This window comes from Hippocampus bargibanti, linkage group LG06 (assembly GCF_051943395.1).
Source record: "Hippocampus bargibanti isolate YZ-2025 linkage group LG06, ASM5194339v1, whole genome shotgun sequence".
NCBI lineage: Eukaryota > Metazoa > Chordata > Actinopteri > Syngnathiformes > Syngnathidae > Hippocampus > Hippocampus bargibanti.
The window spans coordinates 22,377,555-22,402,156 of NC_142739.1; the positions used below are offsets into that span (position 1 = coordinate 22,377,555).

The window sequence follows — 24,602 nt, forward strand, 5'->3', positions numbered from 1 at the left end:
GAAAAGTGTTTTCAAGAGAATGATTTGCTATTTTGAATAGATTATATTTTCTTTTAGAAATAGACTCACATGTTGGTGCAGTTTTACATCTGTAGAGGGCGTAATCGGCAAGAATAAAAAACACAGGAAGATTATTTTTGTAACTATTTATTAAGCCATCTACAAAATGGGACCCAATTTGATATATTATAGAAACACCAAAGACAAGACAATCACTCGTAATGTAACGTGGAATAAATATTCGAGCGCTCGACTGCCGTTTAGAAATGAAGCAAAATGAAGCAAAACATAAATGCGATAGATGACAGTAACAGTCCAGAGCGTTGCTAGCGATGCTTATGGTGCGACACAAAATAAATTGTCAGATTTGCATCAAAAACAAGGGAAAAGAGACATTTTTTTCTGAATCATAACATTTTTTTGTGTAACAAGAGTTTATTAACTCTTTGAGCCAATGAAAATTCAGCCAAAATGGTTACTTGGTCAAAGTACCACAAATCTCGAGATGGCAAATGCTCTTCAAAAAGTTTTGGGTGATTTTTTTTCCTCCCTTAATCCCATAAATCTTGATATTTTACACAAAAACACATTACATAAATATTTTTCTAGCATTTTAAAGGCGCTTCTATATTGAATATTAAGCAGATTCTTTACTTACAGACAGTGTAGGTGTTCAATTAGCTGACATGTGACATGTTTTCGGCGACTACTTCCGCCTTCTATATTGAATGTATAATAATAATAATAATAATAATAATAATACATAAAATAATAAATAAAATAACAATAAATACAATAATAATAATTATTATTATACAATAATTATATTATTATTACTACTCGGGAACAATAATTATAATTATATAATAATAAGAAGAAGAAGAAGATGAAGAAGAAGAAGAATTATTATTATTATATGGAAATAAAAATAATTATTTAAAAATAATAATTATACAATTATAATTGGTATTATCATTACATAGGAATAATAATAATTATTATTATTATAATATACAGGAATAATAATAATAATAATAATAATAATAATAATAATAATAATAAAAAGATAACAGAAAAGACAAATAATAATAAAACGCATAAGAAGAAGAAGAAGAAGAAGAAGAAGAAGAAGAAGAAGAAGAAGAAGAAGAAGAAGAAGAAGAAGAAGAAGAAGAAAAAAAAAGAAAAAGAAGAATTATTCGGTTTTCAGCTACGGGTTTGTCATTATTGGTTTTAGCAAGAAATGTTGATGTTAGTGCATCCCTACACTTTTACATTTTATTATTATTATTTTTTTTTTAATCCGTCAATTCTGCTCTTTGGAATTTCTTTTCCCAACTGGAAAAGATACTTTGAACTCAGGATCTTTTGGCACAAAATAAAATTGCTACGTTGTCAATGCACATAGAATATAGTGTGTGTGTGTGTGTGTGTGTGTGTGTGTGTGTGTGTGTGTGTGTGTGTGTGTGTGTGTGTGTGTGTGTGTGTGTGCGCGCGTGTGTTGTCAGTCTCGCAAAATCATCCACAAATACATTCTGCTGGGCAACCACAAAACTGCATCTTTTTTCCTGCGTCCAAATATTTTTCCTACAAATAATAAACTCAAGTATATGAACAGGAGTGTAAGTGTAGGTTTACTCTTGGTGCCGCCGCGCTCCGATTACGTGAGGGTTGAACTGGGAGACGATGATTGTGATGTCGTCGCGGTACATGCGGGCCAGCTCCTCGGGCAGCGAAAGCATCTTGGAGAGCCTCTCGTGGTCCACCGTGCCAAATTCATTGTTGCCCACGGCGTGGCGCATCAAGTGGGTGGCTGCGTTTTGGTCCTCAAAGTCCGACGACACGCGGGCCTTGCGTTCCTCCAGCAGTCCCTGCATCTGTCCCAGGGTGACCTTGTAGCCCCCCACGGTGAGCGGCTGCTGCTGGTGCACGCCGCTCAAATACTCGCCGACGATGCGGATGACTTCCTGTCTGTGCAGAGTCTCCCAGAGGCCATCGGAGCCGATCACCTGTGGAGGCAGACCGGGAACCTTCAATGACTTTAAAATGTTTTCCAAATATAATGTATGAATATATAAAAGATTTCCAAATATAAGGCACACCACATTATAAGGCGCGGCAGTAGAGGCAGGGGTTATGCACGACTTCTTCCATCGGGGCAAATGGAGACGGTGGCGGCTGGCAATAGTTGCAAGACCTGTTGTGGCTCAATATGACTTTACACATAAGGCGCATCTGCGTAAAAGGTCATCTTTTGAAGAAAATCAAGGCTTTTGGGTGCGTCTTATATACCGGAAAATACAGTAATTCCGATGATTAGTGATTATTACTGTAAGGGTATGAAACATTCCCCTTTTCACCAGTAAATTCATTTGCAGTGGGACTAAGTGAGACAAGAACCAAGCAGGTTTACCTATCAACAAGGCTGGTTCCCATTTTCGAAAGTGAAATACCGCCACCAATAGGACTGGAGTGGTATTGACAGGCAGACCGTCTTTTTTTAACCACCCCCCCCCATATGCACCCCAAAAAAATGTGGCTGCATATATTTAGGATGCTTGATTTTGACGGAATTCTTTGTGTATGAAGGCTCTCGGCTTAGTGTATTATTTGTATGATTTATTATTATTGCCAACCTTGGCTAATTATTTGTATGATTATTTATTATCATTGTATGATTATTATTGTATGCTTATTTGTATGATTTATTATTAGTGTATGATTATTATTGTATGATTGTATATTATTGTATGACTGTATTGGATTGGATTTGGATTGTATGATTATTTGTATGATTTATTGTTATGGTATTATTTATTATTGATATATTTATGGTATGATTGTATGATCATACGATTGTATGATTATTGTATATTATTGAATGATTATTATTGTATAATTTATTATTGTTGTCAACCTTGGCTAATTATTTGTAGGATTAATTATTATTGTATGATTATTGTTGTACGATTGTATAATTGTATGACTATTGTATATTGTATGATTGTATATGATTGTATGATCATATAATTGTATGATTATTGTATGATTATTATTGTAAGATTATTATTGTATGCTTATTTGCATGATTTATTATTATTAGTGTATGATTATTATTGTATGATTTTATATTATTGTATGATTGTATAAATGTATGATTATTGTGTTGTATGATTATTTGTATGATTTATTGTTATTATTGTATGATTATTCTGGTATAATTATTATTGTATGATCACATGATCATATGATTGTATGATTGTATGTTTATTGTATATCATTGAATGACTATTATTGTATGATTATTATTGTAATATTATTATTGTATGATTATTTGTATGATGTATTATTGTTGTCAACCATGGCTAATTATTTGTAGGATTATTTATTATTATTGTATGATTATTGTTGTATGATTGTATATTATTGTATGATTGTATGATCATATAATTGTATGATTATTGTATGATTATTATTGTAAGATTATTATTGTATGCTTATTTGTATGATTTATTATGATTATTGTATGATGGTATATTATATGATTGCATGATCATATGAATGTATGATTATTGTATGATTATTATTGTAAGATTATTATTGTATGCTTATTTGTATGATTTATTATGATTATTGTATGATGGTATATTATATGATTGTATGATCATATGAATGTATGATTATTGTATATTATGGAATGATTATTATTGTAAGATTATTATTGTATGATTATTGTTGTATGATTGTATATTATTGTATGATTGTATGATCATATAATTGTATGATTATTGTATGATTATTATTGTAAGATTATTATTGTATGCTTATTTGTATGATTTATTATGATTATTGTATGATGGTATATTATATGATTGTATGATCATATGAATGTATGATTATTGTATATTATTGAATGATTATTATTGTAAGATTATTATTGTACGATTATTTGTATGATTTTTTTATTATTATTGTCAACCTTGGCTAATTATTTGTAGGATTATTTATTATTATTGTATGATTATTATTGTATGATTATAATTGTATGATTGTATATTATTGTATGATCATATGATTGTATGATTATTGTATTATTGTATATTATTGTATGATTATTATTGTAAGATTATGTGTATTATTTGTATGTATGATTATTTATATGATTTATTATCATTGCTAACCTTGACTAATAGCTGCCCATATAAATGATGACAATTCCCGTATAAAAGTTGTAGTACGCCGTGCCTTATTTGAAATGATTAAAAAAAACGGCTAACCCAATCAGAAATGCATATAGCATACCGCGCATGTGCGCGGTATGCTTTTATCAATCCTACCTACGCTGCGATAAAAAATATATATAGTACATACGATTGAGGATTATTACTTCTGCTGGTTTGCCGTGACAATAGTAGCGAGAACGATTCATAGTTTTTTTCCCCCCCGTATATAAGTTGTAGTACGCCGTACATTATTATATATTATACATTATATGGGGAAAACGTATCAATTGACAGGCATGTGTCTCACCAAGAAGCGATCCTGCGGTCTGAGTCGGTGGTACGTAATCTCGGGCTCGGCCGTCAGGTAAGGAGGCGTGTGGTAGTTGGGCGGTATGAACTTAGTGTGCTCATTTTCATGTAGCTGATCGGGCCCAGATTCCAGAACTCGCTTCTGCAGCTCGATGCTCCACTTGAACTTGACGTCGCCGAACGCTCGGAAGGGCATGAGGAGGCCCAATAAACGGTCCTGAGTGGGAAACGCAATGAGCCGGGCGGCCATTCAACACAATTAACGCTAAGTCGGAGGAACTTATACCTGTCGTATAACCGTCTTCCTCTCCGATGGCGGGTGTTCTTCACGAATCCGAGCCACCTCGTCCTCGTTCTGGGCACAGTGGTCATTAGAGAGTGTGTGAGCGCTAAAGGAACCGTCCTCCTCCTGCACCCCAAGCACCGCTCGAGCATCTCCTGCATTGGCTATATACCTTTAGGAGAAGAAAGCGTTATTATATGTCACTGCTAACATCCCTTCAAATGCTAACAGATCCGTGGATTTAATATATCAGATTGATTGATCGATAAAAAGTGTTCACATTACCAGATCAAATTCTACACTTTTTTTGGGGGGATGCTATGCTGAAACACATACCTCGATGTCAAAAATAAAATAACATATTTAAAATGAACACTGGATGGATGGATGCATGGCTTGAGGAACCCGCCATGAGAAGAAAGGAGCGTTGATGCATATGTGGAACTGTCGCAGCTTGGAATTGAAGCGGATTTACATGGGACAGTAGATGTGACATAATCTGTTTTTGTCAATGGATGCTACAGCTTCGTGGTTGCTTTCAACATTTATCTTTTAACATACATGCACATTTCACCTTGGCATCACTTATCCACTGGTGAAAAGGATGCTTTGATCCTCTCTTTCATCTAGAATCCAGAATAAATTCGGGAATAGCAGCGAATGAGTTAAAAAAATTACAGCTTATTTATAGAAGTGCATTTTTCGGTAAATTTAAAGGTGTTTAAAACCTATTGGCTGGGTCACACTATTCACACTTGTAGCAGACGTGCACATTTCACCATGATGTTTCTGATGCATTGTTGAAAAGGACGCTTTAGTCATCTCCTCTTTCATCTAGAACTGCTTCATACAACAAAGAGGGTATTGTGTCTTTGTATTGTAATATTATTTTGTTATTGTTGTTGTTTTGACTTCAAGATGGCGCCGCTAGAGTGGCTGCCTTTACACCAGCTCCTGTGTTTTGTTTTTCTATTTCTTCCTTTCCTTTCCTTTCCTCTTCCTTCCATAACTTTGCTGCTGTAAAATGTAAAATTCTCCACTGAGACTAATAAAGGCTAATCCAATCCAATCAATTTTTTTGACGTGGGCCACATTGTTGTCGAGGGCCGTTATGAATTTGGGGAAGCCATTAGAATGTTTCATCTCCTCGAGATATTAGAAACAGAGCGCACAACAAATTGATTAATGACAAGTTTACAAATCACAAGTCAAAAATAATGACTGTTATAGTGGTTTACATACAACAATTTGAAATTTTAGTTCGGACTTGAGCAAGCATAAAATGGGCCCAACAAATGGTGTGGTGGGCCTGATTTGGCCCCCGGGCCTTGACTTTGACACCCATGTGGTAAAAAAAACTGCAATTTTTAGCGACCATGTTTTATAACGTCTCTTTTTTTCTGTATGGTGGCCTTTGAAAGAAAAAGGTTCAGGACATCCTTAGATGTAACTATGCTGTTTATATTTTCATATGTAATATGTTTTATTCCGCCTGAGAAAAAAAAAAAAATTTACCAGTCAGTGAGCCCAACAAACAAACAAAAAAATGTTTTGCTATGTGTTTTGTGGTGAGTGATTATTCTTACAGGTCAGCTCCATCGATGTGAGCCACGCACGCCGTCGCTCCAGAGAAGGCAACTCTCAGAACCCAGTAGTGCAGGAAAGCATTGGGGTCTCCAACCTGCAAGAGCAACCGGGAATTTAACCCTTTCAGGTCACGACAGTGGACAACGTTTTTGTGTTATCGGGTTAAGATGTACTTTCAAATAGAAGTTGTTTGGGGGAAATAAAAATGGAATAGGATAATGTGTGCAAGCACCTGAGCCTCCAAAGAAATGTCATTGTCCAGCCTCTTGAAGGCGTTCATGAGGGCCTCTCTGGTGTCGGGGACGTCACCTGGGCTGGAAACAGAAAGGGCAATCAGGGAATACGCGATTTGGTGGACAAACTATTTTTACTCAGGAATATAAAACAAAACTCAAAATGGAGGAAAAAAATGAGTTAAAGGACAACTGACGTCACTTTTTTGTTTCTTAACTGACATCAGAAAAACGTTTTATAGCATCTAAAACACCCAAAACACGCAGTATGATATTTTTAGTCAAATGCAAAACACCAAGAAAAATGACTTAAAGTGTCCAAAATCCGCAAAAAATTGAGCTGCGAATTGGGCATTTTCAGAAAGTCCCGCTTCCAGTTCGTGACGTCACGCCAAGACGTCTTGCATTGCTGGAGAATCAAAACAATGGCTTCAGATTCCGAGAATATGCTTTTTTGTTACACATCCAGTTATGAATATGATTCAAATAGTTCTGAAGAGGAAAGCATATATGTTTGCAATTGATTAAAGAAGTCCTTCCGTGTCATTTTGAGGCATCTGGACTGCAATGTAGCGTCCCAGAAAAGAGCCAGAAAATGGCGACCAAGCTCCCTGTGAGGATTTAATCAGCCCATTTCCACAGGCTGATAAATTCCTTATATGGAGCTTGGACGCCCTCTTCTGGCGGCTTTTGGGTGCAACACAAGGTCTTCAGACCAAACAAGTACAGCAAAATACATTGACGTGATGGGAGGACAATGTGTCCTTTTTTTCGGTCAGGGGTGTTCCTTCAGTGACATCACGTACGGACTCGTCACCAACTCAAAAACAAGACTTCCGGAAAATTCAGTGCGAGTCTTAAAATGTAAAATATAGCTATATGCGGTGGAATCTTTGTAAAATACGCTCGGTAGAAGTCATTTTACAAATTATGGACACAACTTGTCCGGAGACGTCGGTGGTCCTTTAAGGGGACACAGAGAAAGAGAGATTTTTTTTTGAGAAAATGCTTTTTTTGGCAAAGTATTGACTGAAATGAATTCATTAATGAATTCATTTGAACAAACAATACTATAAGTGGTGCGTGAGCATAAATAGATCTTCGGATGTCATTGCTTGCGTTTGTAACTTTTCGCCATTTAAAAAGTAAAACACAAGTATTGTTTGTTCAAATGAATTCATTTATGAATTCATTTCAGTCAATACTTTGCCAAAAAAGCATTTTCTCAAAAAAAAAATCTCTCTTTCGCTGTGTCCCTCTGTTTGTCTCTCTCTGTCTCTGTCTCTCTCTCTCTGTATCTGTCACTCTCTCTGTCTCACTGTCTGTTTCTGTCTGTCTCTGTCACACTCTGTCTCTGTCTCTCTTTCTCTCTCTTCCCCTATTTCTCCTCACTCTCTACACATATAGTCCGCCCCAAGTCCCACCATCACGACCAATATTAAAATATGGTATCAGAATCGACATGTTCCTAAAATAATATTGCACAGTTCTCTCAATGAAATTGTTCATTCATTGTAATTCATTCTGAACAAAGAATATCAACGGGTGTCAATTTTACAGCGTGCTCCTTTGTCCTTTAAAAATAAATAGTAGGAGTCCACTGTAAGATTTTCCGTCGCTTATAATTTGTGTCCTGGAAAGTCATCTATTAATCTATTTGAAAATGTCTTCTTTGCGCAGATCTTACTTGGTGAGATCGATGAGTTCCTGCCAGTAGGTGCGAAGGCTGTTGAAGTAGAGCGTCTGAGCCTCCCTGCTGAAGTAGTCGTTGGGGTGCTTTTGCCACTGCAGGATGGGACTGAGTGCCCGTCCCGCCTCCACCGCGGCCTCCAGTTCGCAAAGCGTGTCGTGCGGGAGCAGGGACACGGCAATGTAGTAAAAGAGCCTCTCGCTGAGCGCCTGGGGAGGAGGAAGGATCATTTTGTCAAAGTTGAAACCTGACATAATAGTACGTAAGCGCTGGCGATCGGAGTTCTGGAAACCATCAACAGTGCTTCACTTATTACAGTGCTTGTGGAAACTATTTACAGTGTTCCTATTCTTTTACATCAGCGGTCCCAAACCTTTTGTTCTCTATAGAGCGGTTTCATGTCAGATATGTTAGGTAACGCCGGATAATAAAAAGAGATTTAAAAAAATGACTTCAAGATGGCGCCGCGAGAGTGGCTGCCTTTCCAGCAGCTCCTGTATTTAGTTTTTCTACTTCTTCCTTTTATCATTTTGCTGCTGTGAAATGTAAATTTTTCCGCTGCGAGACTAATAAAGTCTAATAAAGTCTAATCCAATCCAATACAGAAGCGCATGTATGAGCTAAAATGAGAAACTAAACTAAAATGAGAAAATAAAGGACATTTTCGCTCGGGATAGAGTAAATTTGATGGTGTTTCAATTCTCTCTCTCTTTGTTTTAATAAAACACTTGTATTTATATTTAATTTTACCTACAATTTTTTCTTGATCTGTTTTAGTTCATTAGTTTTTATTAGCTATCATGACTTTGGAACCTATCTCAGTGTTTGCCGCCTTCGATTTTTTTTAAGCTTCAAAATAAAATGTGAATGAAAGTAAATTGCTGTGAATACTTTAGCCATGCACTGTGGCGATTGTGTTACAATATCTTGATCAATAGTTGCATTCTACCTGCGCACAAGCACATCCAGCGTGGCCATCAAACACACCCAAGAGCATTCCTCTGGTCTGCAGACATGTCGCAGCACTCCGGCGGTCTTCGATCGGAGCGTTTGCTGGCAACTGATTGCTGTCAAAGCCCATCACGGATGACAGGTTCTTGCCATCAAACTCAGGAACCTACAAACACCAACGCACGTTCAAATTACAGCAAGTATTGAATACAAAGACGGCGCGGAGGCATTTACCAGCTAACCTTAAAGCTGTACTCGTTGGCTTTGAGTATGGAGTTAACTTGAGGTGGAGTGAGGATGTAGCTGTGAAGTGAGGAGGTGGTCTGGTAACATCTTGGAGGGGGTTGACTCATGTGATTAGGTCGCCACGAGGCGGATGACAGCATTTGGGGCTGGCATGGTAACACATTGGAGGACAACACTTTCACCCGAGGCAAGCCCCTGAACAGCTGTGACATCACGGGCATGGCAGGCAGAGCACTGCAGACGCACAGTTATTTCCATTTGTGAGGTGTATAGAACTATATTTTCTGTTCAAGATAAATTGTATAAAACTGAGAGGATATTGATTTACAGTGCAAATGGATAAAATGTAGAATACAATGAACCAAGATGAATAATGTGCAAAGTGACGTGAAGACTTGTGTTTAACAGATGGGCAGATGGCTTGCAGAAAAATACATATCATACATGAAAACGTCTACTTGATGAGGGCCAAGAAAACAAAGATCGTTACAGAGCAACCTGAAAAACCATTTGCACTTAGCTAAAAGGAATGTCAAACACAGGAGTGACTACTACAAACAGGACATTAAGTATACCTGAATAATCAAATGAGATCTTGTGGATCAAATCCCAACAAAAATCAACACATTCGGTCCAACTATGGTGAGAAAGAGAACCAACTAGCCTTCTTGGATTGTAAAGTAATTATAAAAGAGGACAGAGCGCTAAAAACAGAACTCTAACCACCCTTTACAACACAAACTAGGAGTTATCAGAACCCTCCAACATAGGGCTAAATTAATACCAACTAGCGTTGAAGGTAGAGAAAAGGAGTCAAAACATATCAGGAGAGCACTCACTAACTGTGGGTACCCTCAGTGGTCATTCAACAAATGTCAGAAAGAAAGAATAGGGAATGAAACCAAAAATTCTCAAGATACAAAAAGGAGAGGAGTATCAGTACCTTACATTGCAGGAGTTTCTGAAAAATTACAAAGAGTCCATTGGCAACACAAAATTCCTACTTATTTCAAACCGATAAACACGTTAAGGCAAAAATTAGTGCATCCAAAAGATAGGCTACCAAATGAAAAACAAAGTAATGTAGTTTATTCAATACATTGTAAGAATGAAAATTGTAAAGATTGGGGAGACTCAACAAATTCTCAAAAAAATACTTTATCAACATCGCAGGGATAATACTAGTGGGCCTCAATCGGCAGTACATTTGCACCTAAAAGCTAGCAACCACTCATTTGACGACACTCATTTGGTTTGAAAGGGGGGTAAAAGAAGCGATTCTCATAAAACAACAAAATCCTTCATTAAACTGGTCTGGTGGGGTGAGGTTCAATTTGGATCGTTCATACAATAGCTTGCTTAGGCAAAACAGGTTAGGCAACATTCGTAATGCTGATAAGGTGATACTGGTAGGAGTGGGGCAAATAGGCCAGTCGTTAGTCAGGAATGTAGGAACAATCAGTGGGGCCACAGGGAGTGCTCCTCTGCTCCCCCCAACCTGAGAGTAGGGACCTATCATAGCTGTGTCCGGCGCCGCCATGTCCGCACATTAGGGATATATAAATAGGGCCGATACGACCAGTCAGACTTTAGTTCGCTGAGGAAGCCTCTTGGATAGGAGGCGAAAGGTCTGAAACCTTCAAAAAGTACAGATGACGGCTGAAGAAACCTTCTCATCGATGGACCACTCCTGTAGGACTGAGAGCTTCCACAGACGTATTCGATCCAACTATTTTTTTGATTATAAATGATTCGGTTGCGAGCATGTTACGTCTATTTCATCTTGAAAACAAAATACATGGTTGGAGTTGCAAGCAATTACAGTATATGCCAGCAGCTCTGCTGAAAATAGCGTCAGTTTAAGGTTTGGGCGGTGAGAAATTTTTGATGCGCTCATGGTTGGCTTATGTTACGGATGCTAGTTCCATGTTACATAATCAAAGGTATGTCCAAGCCTGCAGATGCTGCGTTCCTAATAGTAATAATACACCTCGACGGAGGACCCGGGCTCTGTGTCCTCCATAAACACAAGACGAAAAGTGAGTCTCTGGGAGCAAGTAACTGTGGCAAAGTTGCTTTATTTGTTGACATCACATTACATTACATTAGCGAGCTAGCCGAAAGAGGGGGGGGGGGGCAACTACACCAGTTATCATGAAAATAAAAACGCGCGATTATATACATGTCTTAAGAGTTTTTAAAGCCAAGAAGGTTAAGTAATCAATTGGCTTGCAAATGAGTCGGCTAACAGGGCAGAGTTGCCCAATGCTAAACGAGGTTACACCCACAACCTCAACTACGATTTACAGGGGAACTGTGTCGAAGTGACTCAAAAAGCGAAACTTGTCAGATTCGGATGGTTCTCTAGCTAAAGTAACGCCACCCACCTGTACTCTTGAGTGGAGAGACGTTCCTATAGCTCATGGCTCGAGCCCAAGCACTCGCTGCCAACCAGGCAGGCGTCCTGCAAGTCTACCAGCGCCCCACCGCAAAGTGGACGCTGATTGGCTAAGCTCTAAGGGGAACACCGGTGGACTACCCACAGGAAAATTATGACTTTCAAAATAATACGTATAAAAGGACGAATGGTCATTGTCATTTCACATACTGTATTTAACACTCATACAACCAAGTGGTAAAAGTAGTCACTGACTATTTGATGGTGAAGTACAAAAGTACAAACACTGAACCTGCATTATAAATTATAAATAAATACATACATACTGCAAATAAATAAATAAATAAATAAATAAATAAATAAATAAATAAATGACAGACTTCGGCAAAAGTATGCCTTATTTTTAATATGGAAAATTACCAAACCTTTGTGCAACTCCCCGATAGCATTATCAAATGACGTTTGATAATTTGGGAAGTGTAGATCGAACATTTAATCAAGACCACATATGAAACAAATGTCATCCGTCATTAAACTTCATGCACTGAAGGACGCGAAACGTATCACATTATTGTGTTAAACGTGTCACAGGAATTATTGTACCATTGTCGTGTTATGGCGCGTTTTTGACTATATTAGGGAGGAGGCAACGATTTTCCGGGGGAAAAAAACTAGCAATCGTTCCCTCAAACGTTCTACCTTAACTTTGATAATATTGAGTGACAATTTCAAACATGTAAAAACATCTAATATTGATACAAATGCAGTTAACCTGTTATTTTTTCCAGATTACCGGTAGATAAATATTTATTGTCGTAGCAGCGTGGTATTAAATACAATCTTCTTCTTTTCCTTTTGGCTTTTCCCTTCAAGGGGTCGCCTCAGCAAGTCAGTGTCCTCCATCTTCAGAGGTTTGATTTGCATGCTTGTTTTGGCCAAGCTTTTACGTCGGATGCCCTTCCTGACACAACCCTCTGTATTTATCCGGGCTTGAAGACACTGGCTTATGTCCCCTTGTGGCTACAGAACAAGCAACCCCATGAATGTAATAAAGATGAAGATACTCAGTAAAAGGCTCCCAAACACACAATGGTCATTGGCACAGCAACGTTCAAAAAAGCAGAATTATACTGACCATTTGATGACAATGCTCATAATATTTATTCATAGTAGAAAATACAATGCATTCCAAACTTATTTTCATGATTAAAACCTTGGATGGGCCATATGCATCTTGCTTCTCCAAAGACTAAATTGTCCAATGTCAATGTGAGTGTGAAAGTTGTTTTCGTTTTTGCCCATACACCAACCTCTGGCCCACAAAATGAAAGAGCAGAAGCACACTGTATTAAAATTCATGTAAAAATGCTTTAATCTAGAAAAATAAATTTACAAGGAAAATATATAATACAACTAGGAATGGGAATGTAAAAATATCTGTAGAAGTGAATTGCAAATACTGCAACATAAAAATCAAGCATAAATGACAGTATAACAACATAAATAATCATATCAAAAATCTGTCATCCACCAGAGTTTTGTTGACCAGGTTTCTCCTTCCGAAAGAATTCCGAATTCTTTTAAAGATCTGTTTGGAATAAACAGATGTTTTCATACAATCAAGTAAAGGTGATACACTTTATTCTTCTGCATACCTACAAAATACTAACCGTTTGCTGTAAGTATGTAAGGGCAGCAGCAAGTACAAAGTTCTGAGAAGCGAGGTCGACAATGCAGAAGAAGAGCGTGTCGAAAATCAGCAATGTGCCCTCATTTCCATAATAGAGCGTATCACCGAAGGAGTGTCCTTCATCTGCAGTGACAAACAGTCATTATCTTTTTGTATCCGTGCATCATCAATCACAAACGTACATCATGTTCAGAAAGCAAGTTGATACCATTATAAAAGATGCTCTTATCATTCGGTTCAAGGAACTCCATCCCCATGACCCTCTCCAATGCCAGTTTGTCTCTTATAATGTAGTCCATGTCCGGGTGTGCCTAAGGAGAGGATAACAGGGTGACTAACGAAGACGTCTTAAAAATTGTCACGTTTCGGTTTGCGACCAACGAGTGGCACTGTCGGGTCCCGCATGCAGCTGCACACGTTATGGTCGTTTTAATCAGTGGCAGTTAAACAGACTCTCGGAATGACCATTCAGTGTTGGGTCATTCTTTGTTTCACCCTGTCAGATTTGTTTCTTCTTGTTATGGTTTACTCAGGGTTTTGTTTGCTACTTTGGACCTTTTTGTTCTGATGTTTTTGTTGTTTGAGATTTTGTTCCTGCTGACTTTATTTAGTGCAATTTAGCATATCCGCCCTGCTCCTCCCTCCTGCCTGCTTTTTTGGGGTCCACCACTTTGCAAATCATGACAAAAATGAATCGGAAATTCAACTACATAAAATATGAATAGAAGAGAACAAATAATAACACTTAGAGGCTTAAGGGGGTGACTAACGTGATCTATGACAGATCCGAGAAAGTGGTTCATGGTTTGGTATGCTCGGATGTTTTGGTCAGATTGGTTGAATGAGGCCGCATCCATGAGCCTTGATGGTCCATGTCGCTGAAAATCAATAATAATAAAAAGAAATATTAAAACCCAAACATTTTGCTTGATAACAGTCTGAGTGGAGAGACAGGCACAAACCCTGGTGAAAGAGTCTCGTATCCTGTCGTAATGCAAGCGCAACCGTGTGGAAAGGGCCACCTGGAAAGTCTGCATATCTGTGTTGGGAAGAAGACCGCGTTGGCCACACAGTGACTCCTTCACATTGGAAAAGATGACATGTGAGACAAATGCAAATTGAACGTGTGTTCAAGCGGGTTTGTGCGTGGACTTACAGCTTCCCTCCTCAAATTGCTGTTCATTTCCTCCATGTTTGTATCAGCGTGGCCGTGCACAGAACGGCCATGGATGTAGTAGCCAAAACAACGCTGAGGTAAGACAAGCACGGAAATCTGAAGAGAAAAAAAAAATACAAGTTCAATTTAACAAACAGACAAAAACTTGAATTATCCTTGGACACATTATCCTACTCATGTCAAGATTCCGGGGGCAGAAAAAAAAACTATATTTGATTTTTGTATTTAACTCATTCACTGCCAGACGATGTGCAAAAACGTGTCCAGTCCAGTGCCAGGGTTTTTGTCATTTTCACTCAAATTCCATGACCCACAGAATTTTGAGTTTAACGACTACATAAACATTCAATGCAGCATAAACCTTAGACTCTCTTCTATCATCAGAAAAAAACGAGTTAATTCCTAAATGATATAGGTCTGGAGTTATATGAGCTTGAAATGAGGGCCTCTGTCCAAAATACATTGCAATACATACATATTGGTTTACATAGCGCTTTAATATCAGCTGAAGCTGTAACAAAGCGCTAACATGGGGGGGGAAGGGGAAATGCTGCCCCCTTGTGGAAGAGAAAAAAAATAGCCAGAGGTCTGGTCAACGTTTTATCGGCACCCCAGCAAGAAAAACCAAAACCCGAACAAATTCGGGAATGGCGCTCTTCGTCATACTTTCAATTCCAGAATAAAATCGGGAATGCCAGGGAATGAGTTAATTCACGTGATATTAACGTTTTTTGGAAATGTGATGCAGCTTCCTCATCAGCTCACTAAAAAACAATTTGACACAAAATTACTCACGTTGCTGATGGAGCAGAGATCCACAAACTGGCGGATTTTGTCTTCCACAAAATGCTCGTAAAATACGGTGAAGAAAATGACCTGGGTGGATCAATAATAATAAAAGCTAACACTGCATTAATCAACACGTAGCGAGGAATAAAAGTGAAAACCTGCAGAAGTCCAAGGCAGATCCAAAGTGATGCCGATAGACCGTAGCGCATAATAAGGCTGTGGGGTGGTGTGTACCCCTGTGAGGGGCGCTGCAGAGTAGGCCAGGGGTCCCTCAATGCTAAATTTGAGAAATCCAAAACCTACACATATCATAAAAAATGATATTGACTCAGGTATGTAAATTAAAAAAAATATTAGACGTGTCGAGTGAAATTGACTTCAAGGAAGAAGAGCACAGCCATGATCTGGAAAGTTGGCCGAATCTTGCGGATGGTTTGGATCTCGTTCCATTCGTTAGCCACAAAGTAGGTTCTCCAGATGCTAACAGGAGAGGGTTCACGTTTCTGCTGACCGTTGGCTGAAACAATGGAACATAATTTGAACAACAAAGAACTGTAAACAAAGCTTACAGTGACTCCTATTTTCAGAATCAGAAATCCTTGAATCGTCCCACAATTAAATAATACCTGGGACATTCCTGCTTGCTTTGCAGCGTGGCCTTTCCCAGTCAATGAAGAAGACATCTACAGATAACTGCACAATCAGCTTGTGGAGGAACTGCACAGTCTGGATGCACCGTAAAAATAGGATATGTAATAGAATGTCATCCTCTAGGGGTGAAAACGAGTATTACTCCTGTTCACATATTTTGACCGACTCACCTTGAGAGCAAACGTACAACAGATGTAAGTCACAAACTGCTCCTCTTGACGAGGTAGCGGCAATAACACCGAAGCATGCTGTTGGGCCTAAAAACATCAATAAAGTTTGTTAGTCTAAAGTCTGGTGCTACAAGAGAAGGAAATGAAGCACACCTTATAAAGGATGAGCCAGTAAAGTCCAGTTCCCACAGTGACGGCAAGGAAAACATTGGCAAGATCTCCAGCGTAAAACAAGAAAAACATCAGCATGGTCTGAAATTAAGAGAAAGTGGAGGGTCAAGATTTATACCCGGATTGGAAAAATCCTCATTTATGCCTTATAAAATGCCTACATGTTGATAATGAAATAACAGAACCCTTCCGGTCTTGCCAGGGTAAAAAATAATAATCTAGCTGGCTATCTATTTGCTATCTATTAGCTAGCTAGCTAGCTGGCTAGCTATCTAGCGGACTATCTTATTAGCTATCTATTAGCTAGCTAGCTATCTAGCGGACTATTTAGCTAGCTATCTATTAGCTAGCTAGCTATCTATTAGCTATCCAGCTAGCTTTCTATATATTTGAGTTATTCCAGATTGAGTGAACGCTGGCGCGTGTGGCTGCCGCTGCTCACCCACAGAAAAACTAATACTATGACTGTAAAGTGACCATGAGAGTCAGAGGCGCTTATAAATGAACTGTATTATTATTATTATTATTATTATTATTTATTATTATTATTGTTATTACTACTACTACTAACCCTCAAATCGACGACAGGTGAGGCGATCCTCCTCTTCCAGCTGACTGTTTTGAGCACTGACAAAAGGACAGCCAGACCAGACAACACACCCAGGGCAGTCTGTTTTACACACACACACACACACACACACACACACACACACACACACACACACACACACACACACACACACACACACACACACACACACACACACACACACACACACACACACACACACACACACACACACACACACACACACACACACACACACACACACACACACAAAAATGTCTCAAGGCTGTGTGGGGAATAGTTAAAAAATTAAATAATAATAAATAAAAAAGCCTTTGGGTTTCATACTGACGTCTGTCTTCAGACGAGCCTCATTCTGATCCATTTCATACTCCACGGCAAAGCTCATCTGAAGGAGGAGAGGGCAGTATTGAGGGCAAAAGCGTAATTGTAAATGAATAAATACAGTAAAGTCTCGTTATATCGATATTCTCGGGAGTCCGAAAAAATATCGATATAACCGGGACTATCGATATATCCAACCCTGCGCGCATGTAATTTTCTCCTTGCGTTCATAGAAATAGTATGGTAATAAGCGGTACTATCGATATAACCGATATCGATATAACAAGACTTTACTGTAAATAAATAAATAAACACGAAGATATTGTGGTTGCACAAATGTGCATACCCTCTGATGACTTGGTGGACTGAGTGGAAGGAAATAATCAGTTCCAAATACCAGTCAGTGTTCGTGCTAAAGCATCAGACTGCAAACATAAAATAAATAAATAAACAAACAAATAACTAAATAAATAACTAAATAAATAAATAAATAAATAAATAAAGAATAAATACAAAAAATAATAAATAATTGGATTGGATTTGCCTTTATTAGTCTCGTAGTGGAGAAATTTACATTTCACAGCATATATATATATATATATATATATATATATATATATATATATATATATATATATATATATATATATATATATATATATATATATATATATATATATATATATATATATATATATATTTTTTTTTTTTACTTCAAGATGGCACCACGAGAGTGGCTACCTTTCCAACAGCTCCTGTATTTTGTTTTTCTACTTCTTTATTTCCTTTCCTATTCCTTTCATGACTTTGCTGCTGTGAAATGTAAATTTCCCCACTGTGAGACGAATAAAGGTACATCCAATCCAATCCAACCCAAATATAAATAATAAATCAAAAATACTAAATACTAAATAAATAGATATATACATACATTAATAAATACGTATTTTTTTTCAACAGGCTGGAAAAATCACACTAAATGATACATTTAATTTGGATTTAATCAGATATGATTTTTTTTTTTATTGAGGAATGTGCATGGTGTCTCATACCGAATGAGCATCGTAAGTAATATTATTGGTTTATTCTCAACACAGCCCCATCCTACAACCAGATTTAAGAGGGTATGCGCACTTGTACAACTAGTTATTCTTTATAGTTTTAAATCCCCCCTTGAAGATATATATTTTTTAAATAGGTCACATTTATAGTTGAAATTATTTTTTCAAAACGATTTACCTTGGTCGCCTTTTACGTAACAACAACATAGCTTTTCAAGGAGGGTTTTATACTTTTTTAATTTAAATGATTGACCAATGTTTGCATGAAAAATGACTTTGTTACCATATTCGGCCAATTATTTGTCCATGAGAAATTCCTCCAAATGATGCAAGAATGTAAAAGAAAGCAAAGTGTGTTTATGCAACTCACAGCCACGGTTTGTGTGTTGACATCGGTGACCAAGACATCTTTGTACTCCACGCTCATCAGTGGCGGGAACACCTGACCCTGTTGTGTGCCTGGAACCAATTGGAACCTGCAAAAATTTGCACATGCATGTCACTCTCCACCACGTGTGCACAAAATTGCAACATTTATTTCTGTGCCTTCAGCGTGATGCCATATCCACCTTAATTTCACCGAGTTGGCAATGCGGATGACTTTAGGGAGGACACTTGCAAATTTCTCCCTGCCGCTCAGCGCGTCGACAAGAAATATACGGCGTGACAGGTACCAGTTTGTCATGCTTTCTGTACACGGAGAGCAAAGCATGAAGCATAACATACAATCAAACACAAGAACATTAAAAAAACAAATCCCACCTTGGTTAATGAACTTTCCATTATATTGCTGGTTAAGAACCAATGTGGGGATGGGGAGAAGTTTTCTGCTCTCTTCTCCACCGAGGTCCAGAAACACATCGTAAAATAGCGGCTCAGGATGTGCACGAAGTAGGTCTGCGACTAAAAGGTCACACTAACCACACACACACACACACACACACACACACACACACACACACACACACACACACACACACACACACACACACACACACACACACACACACACACACACACACACACACACACACACACACATACGTACTAGTGCATTGAAAACATAAGCTGTGAAGTGAACAATGGCAAACTTACACTTTCTTGGTAAGCGGTGCCAAAACTGAATGCTGATATCCGTTTAATGGGTGTTTCTGGACACATCTAAAAAAAGAAAGGGAACCATTCAACCAGTTATAACATTTACACTCTATTAACTCATTCACTGCCAGACGATGTGCAAAAATGTGTCAACTCCAGTACTAGGGTTTTTGTCATTTTCACTCAAATTCCAGGACCCATAGAATATTGAGTTTTAGGACTACAAAAATATTCAATGCAGAGTAAGAAACCATAGACTAATAATGAATAAATAAGTAATAAAAAAAATACTAAATACATGAATAAATACATTTTTAAAGGCAGGAAAAAGTTTACTAAAAGAGAAATTTAATTTGGATTTAATCTTGAATTTGTATTTAATCTTATTTCAGAAAACAATAGTTAATTCCTAAATTATGTGGCTCTGGAGTTATTCAAGTTTGAAATGGAGCGGTTGTACAATAGGCAAATGCTGTCCCCTTGTGGAAGGGAAAAACATTGCCAGAGGTCCCGGCCAACCCTTTATCAGCACCCCCCGTGCGAGAAAAACCAAAACCCGAAGAAATTCAGGAATGGTGCTTCGCATCATATTTTTTAATTAAAAAAACTGAAATGAAATCAAATACTATCGGTAAATAGTACAAGCGGGAAGTCAAGATCTATTTGTCTTACCTGCAGATTGGCTCCCCCAATGTTTTCCCATCGAAGAAACAGGCCTCTGACATTATAAACGGCAGCAAGCAGCTTAATCTCCGTATTCTGTCAAACCAACAAAATGTGCCAATCAACATAAATATTTCCCATATTGTTGTGATTTCACTTCTTTCTACCTTGTTTCTTCCTCTGAAAACAAAGTTAATTGGAACTGGATCAGTTTGAAGGATTCGATTTGCCAATCCTGGTTCGTTGCCATAGTAAAGCCACGGTAGATTATGTCTCCTGGAAAATGAAAATGCTTGACAGGGTCAATATGATATTTAAATGTACCTAATAATTTTCGCCTTGGATTACCAGTAGGAGATGTCTTGAGTGGGGCTAAAGGCGGCCTGGGATCTGAAAACGGCGTTAAAGAGGCCACAGGCATCAACGCTGGCGCCACTGAAGGAGTGCATGTTCATCACGCACATGTTGCCGAGGGCCTGGCACGCCGTCAGGTTGGAAAAATTCTGTCGGAAGACGATTTGTTTACATGAGGCGTAAAGATGAGAGAGTGATGGAATTTGAGAAGATGTGAAATTACAAGGCAGGCTGCTGCGGATGAGTAGAGATTTTTCAGGAACCAGGCAGACACCATGCTGAATTTCTGCAAGTGGGATGGAAAGAAAAGCAATAAATAACTAAATAAATTATAATAATAACATTCATAAGAATACTGTATTTTCTGTTGTATAAGGGGCCTTGGAGTATAAAGCACACCCCCAATGAACGGTGTATTTTCAAACTTTTTCCATATAAAAAGTGCACCTTCAATGAATTAAAACAGTTTTCTAAATAATAATAGCAATTTAATAATAATAATAAATTTAATTTACAAGCGTCTTTCTGAACACCCAAGTACACTTTACAATAAAAACAACAATACATAAAACAAGAAAACCATGAATAAAACGATAAATAATAAAAGATTGAACTAGACCCTGAAAGCAAGTTTAAACAGGTGGGTTTTGAGGTGGGAAGGGAGTCAATATTACGGATGTTGGGTGAAAGCCTCTAAAATACCCAAAACACGCAGACTCATATTTTTGGTCAAATAGGTTTTGGTTTTTCTTGCGGCAGGGTGCCGATAAAGCGCTGGTCAGATCTCTGGCAATACTTTTCCCTTCCACGAGAGTCCAGCATTTTTCTTTTGTCAAGCTGCCGCCAATTCCACCTCATATAACCCCAGACCCATATAATTTAGGAATTAACTCTTTTTTTCTGATGAAAGAAGACAGTCTAAGGTTTCTTATGCTAAATGGAATGTTTATGTCGTCCTAAAACTCAATATTCTGTGGGTCCTGGAATTCAAGTGACAATGACAAAAACCCTGTCACTGGAGTTCACGACATTTTTGCACCTTGTCTGTCTGTACATGAACACAACATGAATATACTCACCAACTGAGCAAAGTTGACACTGGGATTGATATTTGGGGAAAGACTGCCTGGTGTGATACACAACCCCCCTGTCTGGAAAGCCAAAGTGACATAAGGACACATTGAATACTATTGAATAGATAATTTACATATGTGGAAATAGATTTTCAAATATATGAGTTTATTCCCACATACTCGTCCATTCTGTGCAGTCTTGGTTTTAGTTTTAATCACGTTATTATGACAACATATAACTCGAATATTGCTCGGGTGGGCACCGTGGTGGAATTACATTTAGGCCTTCCTGTAGTTTTAAGGCTTACTACCAAAGACATTATACACGGACATGCTACCCAATTTGCTATAGTGTAGAGGCAATCCGAAAAAAACATGTATGTTGTTTAATAGTAAGCAGTGCCGTGCTCACCAGCACAGAGGGAGAGTTACAAGCACAAGAGCTTTTGATGAAAGAAGCCTGACATCTTTCACATCTGAAAGACAACAAACAGGACAATCGAAATCATCACAAGACAGCGACGTAGCATGATGAAAAGTAAAAATACAGTAAAGACGTATAAATAAATGAAATACATGACAATCCATCTAATGTGATTGATTCTACTGCTACTTACTTATGAAATTAACTAGTGCAAAATTGTTTTATCTAACTTGATGAAAAAAGAACAACTTTTTGGAGCGCTAACGAGGTAATTAAAGTTGCAGCTAAAGTCCAAGTGTTCTGAAATTATGCACCAAATGCAATTCAAAAATAGAAGACATTACAGCAAATGTTTTTAATGTCTGACTGTTCATTTCATGGGAAATACACAGATCTTTATGGCTCATAAAATTGTAAATTGGACTGTAATAATAATAATAATAATAATAATAATAATCATCATCATCATCATCATTTCATTTATAAGCACCTTTCAAAACTCTCAAGGACACTTTACAGTCACGTAATTTTTTTTTGTGCGGGTGAGCAGCGGCACCCATTCGCGCCAGCGTTTACTCTCTCAGTGACTCACGGGCCATTAACATCATGGCAGATGTGTGCCTATACCTGTCACCGCTTCTATTTGGGACGGAGAAAGCGGATCCATTTCCATTACACATCTCACATGTGGCCTCATCCAAAAGGTTTCCATGAACATCCCTCTCCACTGGAAAAAAAACAACCACAAGCAGAAAGGTCAAAAAAAGTGCATTTCCAGTACTTTTCACATGACCAAATAGTTCACTCACGGAGGATATGTCCAGCAGGGCACTGGCACTGACCCCCATCAGTAGTACTGCCTGGGCAACGAGTGCACCCAAAACCATCTTGAGTTACTGCCTGGAATCAAACTAGAATACTCATTAAGTATATCGACAAATGACACACATGTTCATGTAAGATAAACAAGAATATAATACAATGAACAACACTTACAGGCTTGTCTTCTGGACAGGCCTCACAAGCAATGGAAGTTAGGTCAGTCGTGACAGTCCGGAATCCATTTTGGCAAATGCAATTAAGCCCTGAAAAATATATATTTTTAATAACTCTGGTAATGAGGTGACAACAGTTTGGGAGGGACTGGTATTAATTCCATCAATTCATTTTCTAAAGCGTTTGTCCTCATAAATTGCCTAAGTTAAGATTCAGAACTGTGAGGTAGACGTGCTAACATGCTAGATCTGATTAAAACCTTAAAGGTTCTAAATAACATTTAAAATAAAACAAATAAATCAATTCATCACGATATTAGTGAAGATCGCACCTTATATTCTTACATTTCTTAATAATGCAAAGCTGTTTTGGGGTTATAGCGTACTTAAAAATCTTTAAAACTATTTTAGGTACGTTAGTCATTTTCATTGGATATAAATATGGAAAATAAAATGCTGCTTCAATTTGATTGTTTATTGTTCGCTCGTATTATGTTAAGGTGTGGTCTGGAGAAAGCGAAGTCTTTCTGGACTTTACTGCCAGCAAAACTATACAAACTCCATATAATAGCATTTGCTGAATCTTAGACAAAACCCATTAAGCGTTTCTATCCAACTATATTTAAATGAGACAAACCTGCTGCACTGCGTTGTTGATTTTCACCACAACTCGCACACGACAAACTGGAGATGTCGAAGAACTCTTTCGCACTGCAATCTGAAGGGGCTTGAAAAGGAATTATATACTGCTGGCAATAAAATGAATTAAAATACACGACAACTAATACGAAAACAAATCTATAGCGGCTAACAATAAGCGGGAGCGTCCCTGTCGCCATGGTGTAATGGATTTTTCTTTTTCGTTTGCGAGTAACATCAGACATTGTCACAGTTTACCGCCACCAAGCGTACGGATGTGCGCATTGCAGTGAAACGCTTAAAAAAACTTAAATAAATAAATAAATAAATAAATAAATAAATAAATAAATAAATAAATAAATAAATAAATAGTGAAATGCTAAAATAAAATGACTAAATAAATAAAAACAGGTAAATAAATAAGTACATTAATAAACACATAACCAAATAAACTAAACAGTGGAATGCTAAAATAAAATGAATAAATAAATAATGTAAATAAATGTATACGTAAATACAAATATATATAACTAAATAAACAAATAAATAAATACATAACCAAACAATAAATAAACAGTGAGCTGATAAAATAAAAACATCAACTAAACAAATACATTTAAAAAAATACATCGTCTTTTCCTTTCGGCTGTTCCCTTCAAGGGGTCGCCACAGCGAAGCAGTGTCCTCCATCTTCAGAGGTTTTATTCACATGCATAAACAAACAAAAAAATAAACAAACACATACATAAATACAATAATAGATACATAAATAGATAAATTACTAAATAACTTTTGTTTCACATCAGTTAGTCTG

General features: G+C 37.5%; 2 protein-coding genes across 5 annotated transcripts; both read right to left on the reverse strand.

Moving 5' to 3' along the window:
* Nucleotides 1-131: 131 nt before the first annotated feature.
* Nucleotides 132-12,014, reverse strand: pdp1 (pyruvate dehydrogenase phosphatase catalytic subunit 1). Its single transcript, XM_088999037.1, has 9 exons — nt 11,910-12,014; nt 9,519-9,756; nt 9,275-9,442; nt 8,323-8,534; nt 6,635-6,716; nt 6,402-6,496; nt 4,819-4,987; nt 4,531-4,749; nt 132-2,009 (listed from the first exon to the last, which is right to left on the reverse strand). Exons 2-9 carry the CDS (start codon nt 9,741-9,743, stop codon nt 1,635-1,637), a joined length of 1,545 nt encoding a protein of 514 aa, XP_088855163.1. The 5' UTR covers nt 9,744-9,756; nt 11,910-12,014; the 3' UTR covers nt 132-1,634.
* Nucleotides 12,015-13,268: 1,254 nt separating this feature from the next.
* On the reverse strand, nt 13,269-23,990 carry LOC148896819 (meckelin-like). 4 transcript variants are annotated; one of them, XM_088998218.1, is made up of 28 exons: nt 23,787-23,990; nt 23,151-23,239; nt 22,964-23,054; nt 22,782-22,881; nt 22,143-22,206; nt 21,737-21,808; nt 20,881-20,943; nt 20,652-20,806; nt 20,471-20,579; nt 20,313-20,399; nt 19,638-19,703; nt 19,305-19,458; nt 19,112-19,232; nt 18,913-19,018; nt 17,489-17,545; nt 17,140-17,238; nt 16,551-16,649; nt 16,398-16,484; nt 16,203-16,302; nt 15,954-16,093; nt 15,735-15,875; nt 15,583-15,663; nt 14,767-14,883; nt 14,573-14,689; nt 14,381-14,488; nt 13,819-13,921; nt 13,591-13,733; nt 13,269-13,508 (listed from the first exon to the last, which is right to left on the reverse strand). In XM_088998218.1, the coding sequence occupies exons 1-28, from the start codon at nt 23,986-23,988 to the stop codon at nt 13,428-13,430; spliced, it is 2,952 nt and encodes a 983-aa protein (XP_088854344.1). In that variant the 5' UTR covers nt 23,989-23,990; the 3' UTR covers nt 13,269-13,427. The 4 variants fall into 4 exon arrangements, with proteins under 4 accessions (XP_088854344.1, XP_088854347.1, XP_088854343.1 ...); XM_088998221.1 differs by having other exon boundaries at nt 22,964-23,065; nt 23,787-23,810; XM_088998217.1 differs by having other exon boundaries at nt 19,112-19,458.
* Between the last annotated feature and the right edge of the window lie 612 nt (nt 23,991-24,602).